The sequence below is a fragment of the Cucurbita pepo genome, chromosome 18, assembly GCF_057944985.1.
Source record: "Cucurbita pepo subsp. pepo isolate OVF chromosome 18, ASM5794498v1, whole genome shotgun sequence".
Lineage (NCBI taxonomy): Eukaryota > Viridiplantae > Streptophyta > Magnoliopsida > Cucurbitales > Cucurbitaceae > Cucurbita > Cucurbita pepo.
In genome coordinates, this window is record NC_141815.1 from 6856571 (window position 1) to 6869759 (window position 13189).

The 13189-nt window shown below is 36.1% G+C and overlaps 1 protein-coding gene and 1 pseudogene across 1 annotated transcript; one reads left to right on the forward strand and one right to left on the reverse strand.

The window, feature by feature from the left end:
- Positions 1–1567: 1567 nt before the first annotated feature.
- LOC111796256 (mitochondrial import inner membrane translocase subunit TIM23-2 pseudogene) lies at positions 1568–2485 on the reverse strand (annotated as a pseudogene).
- Positions 2486–8052: 5567 nt separating this feature from the next.
- Positions 8053–10295, forward strand: LOC111795676 (trihelix transcription factor GTL2). Its single transcript, XM_023678225.2, has 2 exons — positions 8053–8714; positions 8940–10295. Exons 1-2 carry the CDS (start codon positions 8287–8289, stop codon positions 10102–10104), a joined length of 1593 nt encoding a protein of 530 aa, XP_023533993.2. The 5' UTR covers positions 8053–8286; the 3' UTR covers positions 10105–10295.
- Positions 10296–13189: the final 2894 nt, after the last annotated feature.

Below are 13189 nucleotides of genomic sequence, written 5' to 3' on the forward strand. Positions count from 1 at the left end.
GTTTCAAACCAATTTAAATGAGACTTGATTTGTTATTAGATGTTTATAAATTCTTGGGTGGCTGATTGTAATCTCTTATTTTTGGATTTATGGTGTATTTTGAATATATTTTCAGGTTGTTACCTTTACAAAATGACTGATTATAGTCATAAAGTTTTAACACGATTTCATTTTGAGGCTATATAAAGCCTTATGATTTTTCATTTTAGCTTAAAGCTAAGTTTCTTTGCAACTCCGTACCGTTTAAACTGTATGAGTTGTCTTCAAATTCTTTTGGGAAAAGGTCTTTATTTCTTAGCATGGTTGTTAGTCCTGTTCCCTGGAGTTCAACATTTGCACAGATGGAAAGTCTTATGCACATGGCTCAATGTACTTGCATTGAACATGTAGAGTATTGTTTCCTATTTCTGGTGGTTATTTTCTTGAACAATTTTAACATTTGCTATTATCCAATTATGCTTAGAGTTTGCATTTTAAAGAAATCTTCAATAAACTTGCCCGTTCTTCTGTCTGCAGTGTGTCAAACTGGTGCTATGTGCACTCTGGTGAAAGTACACAAATCTTTCTAATGAGCAGATCTGCAGTTTCAGTTTCAACTCATTCTGATCGAGGTATACAAATTCTTCTAATTAGCTGATTTATGATACCGAGCTAACTTTCTACGTTCATTCCCAGAAATTAATGTTTAAATATGAGGAAACGTTATTGAATATGCAAGGGTATGAATCGAATTGAATTAGAATGAGCATTCAATAACAAGGGTATGAATCGAATTGAATTAGAATGAGCATACGATGATGATGAAACTGATCTCTTTTTCCAACAACGAGCATTGTGTTCATTTTCAGGCAATTTTCAAGTGAATGTGACCCATTTATGTTTATTTCATGTCATACTTAGAAATATTTTATTTGACTAGCAAGAATAAAGTTTCAGTTTCGATTTGCCAGTCCGAAAATGGTTTAGAGAAAATGACCTCAATTATAATTTCAAAAGTCGATGGTTCAATCATCTATGTGAAATGACTGGCAGACCAAAGGACTACCAAGAGTAAGAGTCAAATAACAGTATATAATAAACCCAGGTATCCTGTAGGTGAGACAAATATGATAGTGGTACCCAAGTTGATCGGGGAACTCGGGATTATCGAGAATGAAAGTAAAAAAGCAACGATAAAAGTAATTTTATCAAGATGGAAGTAAATTCTGTTGATTATAGTTCTCTTTGATAGATACTTGCTATAAGACAGTCAAACAGGATAGCCATGAAGAACCTTATGAAACTACAGCATTAACATGAAACATTTCTTTCATCCCATACCCAATCTCATCATAAGCTGAAGCCTGCTAATGAAAGGAAAGTGGGTTCTGATAAACCTGTTCTTATGGAAAATTAGCACACAAATTCATGGCTAGGAAACCTCTGCACTTTTAGCATAGAACACATAAATCATCTAAGCAAAGCCCTTACAACATCTTCCCCCTTATTCTCAAGACATTTATAATGAAATGTAAACCAAGTAGAACTCATGCAAGTTAAGTATAAAGGCTTCAGAATCAATTACAAATAGGAAGAAATCAATCGATCAAACACAAAGTAGAAGTTTCCCATTGATCCAGGGCATCAATAAGTGGCAAGTCAACAAATTGTATAACAATTACAAATAACAAGAGCGAGCATTTGCGATCCAATAGAGTATGTTATTCACCAAACCCATGAATAAACTAAACTGTGCAACAACATTATGAAGAAACAAAAATGCTTTACCGTGCAAACCCCCTCCCCTCTAGTTAGAACAGATTTGTGTAATTTGCAATGCTAATGCCTATATCGGCACATATCTCTTAACTGCCTGCTTTCCCGCAACTGCAGCTGCAGCAGCAATCCCTCCAATGGCACCGGCGATAGCGGCTGACCTCGGCCCGGAAGCCGCCTTGTAAAGTGCACCAGTCCCCAATCCGGCGACAATACTGTTCAAAACATCATCAGTACCTCTCAAATGAATAACCCCACTTTCCAAACCAGCAAAAATCAAGCCAAGAATCCCAAGAGAGTTCCCAGCCCTCCGACCGAGCTGGCCCCCAGAATTGAGAACTCGATTGAGACGAAGCTTGACAGAGTCGCCAGGCTCTGCCGCTCTGAGACCCTGAATAGAGCCTCTGGCGCCGCCGAGAAGGGCGCCAGAGAGGTAGCCAATTCCAGTATAGTACTGGAGATTTTCGCCCCAAGAACGGTGGGGCCTGGCGGCCTCTTCGAAGAAAAGATGCTCGGGGGCGGTGGGAAGCTCGTAGAGCTTTGTGATCGGAACGTGTAGGTCTTGGTAAGGGTGGTAGAAACGGGTATTCTTCCGATCATCACCTGAGTTGGAGGAATCTTCCATTGGAGGAGGAAGAAGGGATGATCAAAGGAACAGAAATTAGGGTTTGAATGAGAGTTGAATCAAAAGAGGGGGCTTCAAAAGCTTCAAAGGGTTTATGGAAGGAAGCTTCGTGCGTAGCGTAGGGTTTAACGCGGAACGGAGTGCTAAACTAATAAAAATAATAAAATAATAAAATAATAAAATAATGACATAAAACTTCAATTCGCTTTGGTCTCAAAAAAAAAAAAAAAAAAAAAAAAAAAATCTAAGGGTATACACATTTACCATGCATGGGGCCAACAAGGCGCGAGCGGGTGGCCCACGGGGGCGGGCGGCGTGCGTTGGTGCGACATGGGGCTTGGCGTGCACGCACTCAAGGTCATGTAGGGTGCATGCACATGGGGCCAACCAGGCACACGAGCATGCTCAGGAGTCACTAGGACGCGCAAGCAACAGACAACCGAGAAATTTTTTAGATCAACCCATAATTTTTGGTGGGTTAGGTTGGTCTAATAGAATTTACCGAGCTGGGTTGTTCTTTAATTTACCGCTCACAATATATATTACATTATCAAATATTCATCTATCACAAGCCACGTAGGTTACCAATATTAAATATTTTTAATTTTCATAATAATTTTTAAACTAGGTGCCAACTGATCTTAATTCTTTTTTTTGTTTTTTTTAAAAAAAAAACTAACTCAACCCAACTTTTATGGTTGGGGTTGAATTATTGAGTCATATATATGAGCATATTTAATAATGTATTTTAATTAGTTAAAAATATGATGGGGTATTTTTAGTAGTCACATTATATCCGAGTGAAGTAAACAACACTAACGACCCATCGATTTCGATTTACAATAACTTTAAACAACATTGAACTAATGATTTTATTCTCATTCGACTTGAATTTCATATATTTTAATGCTGACGTGGCACGCTAACTAGATTATTTAAATTATATTATTATAGTAGTAGGTACCACTAGCTTTATTCATTCTCAACTATATATTTTACGATAATACTGAATCTATTAAAAAACTTAATGGTTAAATTATAAATTAATCTCGGTACTTTAGAGGGATGTTTGAGTCGATGAGTGGATTTGTAAAACTTGAACTTGTTTAGTTTGTGGAGATAAAGAACGTGTTTGAGTACTAAGTTATTTAGTCCGAGAATAAAAAGTGTAATAACCCAAGTCCACCGCTAACAGATATTGTCCGCTTTAGTCCGTTACATATCACTATCAGCCTCACGATTTTAAAATGCATTTGCTAGGGAGAGGTTTCCACACCCTTATAAGAAATGTTTTGTTTCCTTCTCCACATCAACGTTTAAAATGTAGATAGTGACAAAAATATCGAGGTCTCAATTTTGTAGAAAGCTATATAGTCTCATCAATTCGACGTTGACATGACATGTATATCGGATAGTGTGTCACATCACTTAAGTTACTAGATTAATTACGACAATTTTTTAAAAAATTTGAAAAATATATTTAATTTTTTTTTAAAAGAATTAAGAAAGCAAAGGCAATAGAATGGTTGTATTTTGTTTGATTTAATGGCATTATGTTATGGTGAGGGGCCATAAAAGTTGAAATGGAAGGGTACCCTCTCCCCTTTTTTTTTGTATATTTTTGGACAAACGTGTGTCCGGGGTAACGACTAATCTTTTATGACACGTCTCTATCATGTTTTTACAACTCATTGCTAGTTGTTCATTCCATTTAATGATCTTGCTCTTTTCTCTCGTCTTTGTCTTTGTCTTTGTCTCTGTCTCGTTTCTTTGTCTTTCTTTGATTCCTTGAAGTCGGCACCTAATCTGAAGGCATCTGTTTCAAGTCTGATAGGAGATGACTCCGTCGTCCAAGCCCATCATGAATCTTTCTACTTTCTTGACCTCAGTGCGGACTAACTCTGGATCAAACTACATTGATCTCGTAATTTCTATATGGATTGTATGAATGATCCACGCGATACCTTCATCAGACGGAAGATCAGCTCCATTGATGATAACTATAATTTTGCCACTGTTGGGTCCTTAGAGATCCTTAAGTTGTGGGGTCGTATCTTTTGAAATCAGTTACATATATTGCCTCTCGTGTCATCATCGAGTTGTTGGGTGCTTTGTGTTTGTTGGATGGTTGTCATAGCCTGCATCATTATATAGAATGTCTCCCGTGTCAAGATATTGTAGTCGGGTTCAACCCTAGTTGAGTCACCGCTGGTGGCAACGCCACTAGGTCTATATGACTAACTGATCCTTCACGAGACGAAATCCTCTTACCCCTACCTCGTCTTCTGGTAGGGAGTTGTCCTTTAGGTGGCATAATACAATTCTTAACATGTCATCAATCATACATAGCGTTTTATCATATACATAAAAAAAATCATGGTTATCATTTAACATCATCATTTATTATCTTTCATAGATCATAACACAAAGACTGTGAAAATCTTCCTCAGCTGACACCGTCATTTGTACGTGAGACCGTGCATTTATCTAAAAACGGTTAAACATGGTTTGAATATTTTAAAGTACTCAATAAGTGACCGCACCGTTGAGGCAAAAAAATCCACTCACACGTAAAATTGTTCATGATGGGACCTACTTTTCGTGATTATTCCTTGTATGAATCGTTGTAGCACATTTCTACATACGATTCATACACGCACGCATATGGTGTACTCATTCCTACAGAAACATATTGAAGAAGTATCCCATGCTCGTGACATACAACATGCACAAGGTTCCACATTTTAAATCGTGGTACATGGTTATAATGCACATCATACGTCTATATGTTTCATGTCATAACGTTCTTATGAGACATATACACGTGTGCATGACATATCATTCATAGTAATCATGCATGACCCATCAAATATCTCATAGAGCACAATGTGAACATGATACATAGATCAATATATGTATGTCGTTCCATGACATTATAATTAAAAACATATATAAAGAATTAAAGCGCCTAACTCTCCCATTTGATCTGAATTAATTGGCTAAAAAAAGTGGCCGAATTATGTCAAAACAACTACGAAACATTTCAAAATGGTATGATGGTGTAAAAAATCCAATCTGAGTTGAGGGAAAGTCGAAAATAGGGCTAAGAGTCGTGCACAGAGGGGAACAGTTAGACTTAGTTGACCGTGAGTCACAACTTGGAGGGGAGACTTTTGGAGTATACGGGTTAGCTCGCGAGCCAGCGAACAAGTTAGGCATAGGTTTCTAGACGCGAGTCGAGCCTTTCGTGTAGTGCTAAATCATTTATTCTTAGTGTTCGGGATAAACTTTATTCGTTAGTTTAACACCATCGTTACTTTAGATGTTGAAAATTTTCATCGGGATTAGCAAAAAAAAAAAAAGAAAACATTAAAATACAAAAAAATAATAAAAAAAGAAATTATTCCCTTTTTATTTTCTTTTTCCAATAGGTCAAATCCATCCATCATCTCCCAACATGTGAAAAAAAAAATTCAAAATTTTTAAAATCGAACAATTAAAATAGAATTCATAACCCAACTCTCTATTTTCGGATGAAAATGTCCTACTATTATTTTTACTGAGCTACAATATATATTATATTAATAATAATTAAAATTTTATAAAATTAAAATATTAAATAGCTACCCGTAATAACACATTATTAATATCGATTGCAAACGTTAAATATTTAAAAAAAATGGAATTCAATGGAATTTTTTGAATTTAAAAAAAAAAAAGTGATTGGAGGGCGTAGAAAAGGTAAAATAGGAAGGGAAACATGTGAAGATAGCTTTAGAGACATAAATAATTGGCCCCAATCTCTGCATGTGTTCACGTGTCTGTGTCATCCAGTTGCCGTTAATTACACCATCATCTCTTCCCGTTCTGCCCTTCTCATTTGCATAGGATTCTACGTGGGCCCCACACCCCCCCCCTCAATACTCTTTTTTTTATTTAATAAAATAAATTTTACATCACCTTCACCACCACTCGCACCTCACATCGCGTCTCTTTCACCGCTATCCAATAAATAAATAAATAAATAAATATAATATTCCGGATGAATTGTCAATTTTAGTACTACTTTTTTAAAAAATGACAATTTTACTTTTTATTTTTTATCTCATTTATAAATTTATTTTCAAAATTTATAAATAAAATGAAAATTATCACTTTTTTTTTTAATAATAAGGACTAAATTAAAAATAAATAAAAAAATTAAAATTAAACTACATATGTAATTTATATATATATATATATATATATATATATATATATATATATATATATATATATATATATATATATATATATATATATATATATATATATGGTTGGGAAGAAGAACAAAACACCATTTATAAGGGTGCGGACAACTTTTCCTAGCAGACGTGTTTTAAAGCTTTGAGGGGAAACTCGAAAGAGAAAGCTAAAAAAGACAATATCTACTAGCGGTGGGTCTGGGTCGGTACATATATCAACTATCGATATATGTTTATAACAATTTAGATGAATAACTAAATTAATAATTTTGAAATTTTCACTTATTAGAATAAAAAAAAAATCTTCAACATAGAAAATTATTAGTAAATAATATTATTTTTAGAATAAAAATAATACCAATATAAAAAAAATATTTTAATTTTAAATTAAAAATATGTATAAGCTTAAATATATAATAGCAAATTTAATTACATAAATTCCATATTAATCATTTTATAAAAAGAAATTATATAAAAACAATAAATAAATATTTAATTTATAAAGGTGTTCATAGCTTATAAAATAGTATAAAATGTTATTATTAAATATAACATAAATACATTTAATTTCTAATAAATGGACTATCATAAAAGGGTAGAATTTAAAGAAATATGTATTAAATGTGGGCTATTTTTATTTTAATTTTAATAAGATGTGTGGTTGTGATTGAGTGATCAAAATTTGTAGGGTCAAGATCATATATTGTAGCTATATATTAGCTGTTCAAAAAGATATTTTTTACCAGATTTTCATCATATATATATTTTGTAATTTTCTTTATTTTTTTTTTTTAAGAAAATTTAAATTATATCATTGAAGTTCGAAGATTTTAACGTTCGGTTGAACACATCTACTTTAACGAGTTATGAATACGATTACTTAATATCTAACTAATTTATTTTTTTTAAGTTCAATATGGAAGTGACGTGTGGAGATTTGGACCTCTTATCGATAGCGTTTACTAGCTAGACAGTTGAATGTGTAATCTAGGAGTGTTCGTAGGTCGACTCGGGTTTGATTAAGACATTTTTTAGACGTAACCCATTTTAACCTAAAGAACTCTCGTTAAAAAATGAACCCGACTCAATCCAACAGTAATTTTTTTTTTGTTGGGTTGCTTCTGTTCTTTGGGTCAATTTATTTTGTCAAATTCTCTCTATACCCAGAAAGTTACATATTATTATTTTCAAACTCTCTGTCCGGTTTTCTAAAACCTTCTCTTCAAACAGGACCAGAGGCTTGAGCATACGTTACACGGTCGTAAATAACACGAATGCAAACTGGGTTGACTCAGTTGGTGTTGGAAGTGAGTAGCGCATCGAATTTTTCGGGTCATTTAAGATAATTAAACACAAAACATGGGTAAAGTAGTTGTTGCATGCATTGAATACCAAGTCTCTTTGATATGTGTATGTGTGTGTGTGTTTGGAGGGTGAGTTTCAGTTTCTTAGAAAAGGGTGTGTGGGGTATCTCCTTTTGTCTTCCACAACCAGACAAATTGTTTCATAAAGAAGATTGAGATCTAGAGAGAGAAGAACAAAAACAAGAACAAGAACATATTCATAGTATAGGGTTGTTGTGTGTGTGTTTCTTGTTGTGTTTTTTCAAGCATTTTAAGAGAGAAGAAGAAGAAGAAGAAGAGCAAATACACTCCACACACAATGTTTGAAGGATCAGTGTCTGAGCAGCTTCATCAATTCTTAACACCAAGAACACCACCACCACCACCACCGTCGCCGCCACCGCCACCGCCGCCGCCAAATCCTAACTCTCTTCCTCTTCCACTTAATTTTGCTCTTCATTCTCCCAATTTCAACTTCCACCCTTTTGATTCTTACAATTCTACAACTACCCATCAAATTTATCTTCATCATGATCTTTTCCATCAGAAGGACGACGAGACGAGAACAACGACGACCGGGAATTTGCAAGTGGCTATGGATTTGGACGTCGGTAGATCCATTCTGATGGACGATCATCTTCATCATCATCATCGTCAATGGAGCAACGACGAGCTTCTTGCTCTCCTCACAATTAGATCCAACATTGATAATTGCTTCCATGAATCCACTTGGGAACATGTTTCAAGGTCATCAAATTCTTCTTCTTCTTCATGTTTTTTGTTTTCTAATCATATTTTTCGTTCTATTTGGTGGCCTAATTCACTTCAATTCTACTCGATTCGTTTGTCTTTTTGCTTGGGAAATATGACATTGTGTGTAAGAACGAGAAACAAATCATTCTTAACATGGTATCAGAGCATCATTCTTAAAAAAACTGTACTAAATGCAGGCATATATGTCGGTGAGTGCAGGAAGTTGGGCGAGGTGGGTTTTAGAAGAACTGCGGAGAAATGCAAAGAGAAATTTGAAGAAGAGACAAGATATTTCAACCACATTAATTATCACCCACATCACCCTAATCAAGATCGAGATCGAGATCGAGATCACCTCCCCTTAATTCATACCGAAAATGGGAAACCCGACGACGGTAAGGCCGACATCGTGGTACCAGAAGTCCAAGAAGGATCGAAAAACGACGAAACAATAGCAAGTAAGAAGAGGAAGAGGAAGACGAAGACGAAATTCGAATTATTGAAGGGTTATTGTGAGGAAATTGTGAAGAACATGATGATCCAACAAGAGGAAATTCACTCAAAGCTTTTAGATGATATGTTGAAAAGGGAAGAAGAGAAGATAGCTAAAGAGGAATGTTGGAAGAAGCAACAAATGGAGAGGCTACACAAGGAGCTTGAAGTGATGGCATATGAACAAGCCATTGCAAGTGATAGACAAGCCACAATCATTCAAATTTTGAACCAAATCACCAATTCATCCACTTTTTCATCCTCAAATTCCCAAAAAGAGCTACAAAATTTACTCAAAACATTGAACTATAATCATAATAATCTCCCAAATTCTCCTTCATCATCATCCTTAATCCAAACCCATTCAAGTCCCAACAAAGAACACCCACAAATTGATCCAAAAAACCCTAAAAACCCTTGTTTATCAACACAAATCCTTGCTCCTCAAGACCCTAATTCCTTGATCAACCATTCAAACCCACCACCATCTTCCCCCACAAGCCCTAAACCTAGAGATGACTCGGGAAAAAGATGGCCAAGAGATGAAGTTTTGGCTCTAGTGAATGTGAGGTGTAGCCTCTACGGCAACGGTGTCGGTGATCGGGATCAGAGCGGTAAAGCGCCGTTGTGGGAGAGAATTTCACAAGGAATGCTTCAAATGGGTTACAAGAGAAGTGCAAAGAGGTGCAAAGAGAAATGGGAGAATATAAACAAGTACTTTAGAAAAACGAAAGATGTCAATAAGAAGAGAGCTCTCGATTCAAGAACTTGCCCTTATTTCCACCAACTTAGTACGTTGTACAATCAAGGAGGTGGGAATGAGAATCCCGAGAAGTGCTCGATCGTGTCATCGGAAAATCGCTCCAACCAATCGAAAATCATAGAAAACTAGGTGAATTGCAAGTTTAAGATCAATCGAATAATGTGGCTGACAATTTTATTCCGAGATGTAAGTGCTTTGGTTTTGGGAACTTGTGATGAATTTGAGATAGGGAGGCAATGGGTGAGTGGGCTTATTGGGTGTGTACTTCGTCTGAGCACCGACACAGTCTTTGAGTAATGAGAACCCAAAATTTTGGATAACACCCACTATTCTCTTCTCTTGTTCTTTAATATATTTTAAAACCAATTCAAAACTTGTGTACTCAAAATTTTAAGGAAGAATTTGGTTATAGTTGTTTGTTCTTCGAGAACGTGAAGACATCCCCTGATCGATTCTCTGCACGAAAATCTTTATTCATTCGTTTTCTGTAATAACTGTTAGAAAGTTGTCAATTTAACTAGAAGTCATTCAATTGGATTACTATAGAATTGATTCTTCTATTTCAGTGCATTTATCAGATTAGCTTCTCGAGTCATTAGAAAGAGGGTGAAAGACCCTTTACTTCTTCACGTATTTTAGCCATTTTCCTTCTCGTGCTATAGTTTACGGGTCCCTTCCTAGCTTATATTTCTCCTTTGACAGCATACTTTCCACTTCAAGTGTACTTCTGGACCGACGGGATCTTTTTTTTTTTTTCTAAGTTTAGTCGGTGGTGCTTTTTGTGAGTTAATAAGCTTGACTTAACAAAAGAAGTTATTAGCTTAAGCAATTTTAGGATACTTGTGCAATGTGGGAGATGCCCGCTTCTCGCTTGAAAGAACTGCTCACTAGCTAGTCGGACTAGTGGGGTCCTACCTGGAGACATACTGAAAACCATGTCTTTCGAACGCAATTCCCGTCTTCCAAATCAAAAGAAAAATGGACTCACTAGGAAGAAAGATGGAGTGCGGCCTGTAGAGCACATGAAAAGCACAGTGGGTTGATCACGTAGTGGATCTCTATCTCTCTCTAGATATCTAAAGATGGAGGGAGATGTGAAAGTAATAGCCTTATGTTATGGCCGCTCCACAACGTACGGCCTTTAAACTACTACTACTGTGATGTGAGCGGTTCAAATTGGTTTGATCTTTCCCAATGATCCTGCAGGAACTTGTACTCAGCATGAAAAGAAGTGTCTAAGGTTCTTCTATTCAAAAGCTCTCTCCTCTCAAGTTATTCATTCTGCTTAATTTATTTGTTTCGATATATTTCAGTAATGAGTCATATCCAACACTTCTCGTATCTTATTTTTAAGAGGGTGTTTTTTGTTCTCTACGATACTACCTTGCATTGGCACTCTACCCAACGCTAAAATCAAGCTGATTAGTGTCGGGTTAATCGCCTAGTTTTCATTTAGAATTTCCTCCTCAAGTGAGGTTGGGACACCAGCTTTGGTGCATAGTTGGCTTTATTAGAAAATGGAAGAATGGTTTCTATATACGTTGTTGGATATAGTTCACGATCGAAATATACTTAACATGTTCCACACCCACATGCATTATCTACAGCGTCTCCCACGTTGCCTTTGTCGAGTCTTTCTATGCCAACAAGAGCAAGACATCCCTCTGGGACTGCTTGATAAATGGTGGAAAGAGTTATCCTGTCCTTACACTCCTCAAAGTCACCATGCTCAATGACATCCCACGCACCTTGTGCCTGTAAGTTAACATGCATCTTTATCAACCCTGCTGCATAGTTACTCTTCGTGAGTAATGGGTACTGGAGTGTTATACTTCCCTCCTTCCTGCTCTTTATCGGCGTCATATCTCCTCCGACGAATTTATGTGTGGTGCTAGACATTTGTTTTGATATCCCAGCTCTGATACCAAATGTTGGATATGACCCACGATCGAAATATACCAAAACAAATTAAACATAAAGAACAAGAGGGATAAATCCTTTGAACATAGGAACCTTAAGCACTTGTGCTTTTCGATTGATTTTTTTTTTTTTTTTTTTTTTGGTATAGAACATATATTTGATGAATATTTACGGTAGAGAACCATATTTGTTCTTCCTATCCAATATCCAATATCCTTAGGAGAGATGTTGTTGAGAGGAACGAAGAATTCTTTGTAACGGTGTGGAAATCTCTCCCTAGCAGATGCGTTTTAAAACCGTAAAGCTGATAACGATACGTAATGGGTCAAAAGCGGACAGTGGTGAGCTTGGGTTGCTACACAAACTCATTGGGCAAGCCTTTCAACTAAAATCTAAGCTTTTGATTTGTTCAAACCATCAAGAATTGAGGAAGAACCGAAGGTAAGCGTTATGAGTTCTTGATTTCATTTTTCCTCCAAATTCAAGAGCTTTTCCTATATTTAAGTAATGAAATTATAGTAAGTTGATATTTGAGAGATTTTGCACATCACGAATAAAATCGGAGTTGGTTCGAATTGAAAGACGGCGTTACGGAGATCATCATTGGAATGTTTTAATATCTTTGGAAGTGATTATTTCCTTTTGTTCTTGTCCTAAAATTAATAGAAAAGTATCTTTGTAAAGATAGATTAAAGTTATGAAACTCCGAATAAAAACTTATAAGAATCTTGAAAAATACTTGTGCAAACGAGAGAGCGAGACATGTGTCAATCGACGACGGGTGTGGCGCGTCCGACAATCAGGTGGGCCATGCGTCGATCGATGTTTGGTTCTATGCAATGGGCTGAGGTACAGACACGTGTCAAGGCTGGTAGGTGTACATGACTTGCAAAGTGACTTGACCAGAGAAACGAACCTTAACCCACTTTGCCTACCTATATCTAGAGGATTCGACCGTGACTCGTTGGAGTGTGACACGTGTCTGCTAGAAAAAGAATATGGATGGCTAGAATATGAGTTGGGAAATACGAAGGAGCCTGCTATGTAAGATGTAAGAAATTACTAAAATGACCTTATAATGAGATCTGTGATGAATGTTGTTTTATCACTTCCATTCTATTATAAAGTAGGATGAACTATTGTGATATGTGCTTCCAGTTATTGATGGATGTTGTCTCCTCATTGTGTTTGTTTGCTCATATGTTTACATGATACAATATGTTTAGCTTCAGGTGGTTGATGGTGTGTTTTTCCCGTAGAGGGAACTTCTCTACCTAGAGCTAGAACTAAGGCG

Coding starts and splice junctions, on each gene's coding strand:
- LOC111795676 (XM_023678225.2), top strand. CDS start 8,287: ATGTTTGAAGGATCAGTGTCTGAGCAGCTTCATCAATTCTTAACACCA. Junction 8,715..8,939: donor ACTTGGGAACATGTTTCAAG/GTCATCAAATTC, acceptor CGGTGAGTGCAG/GAAGTTGGGCGAGGTGGGTT.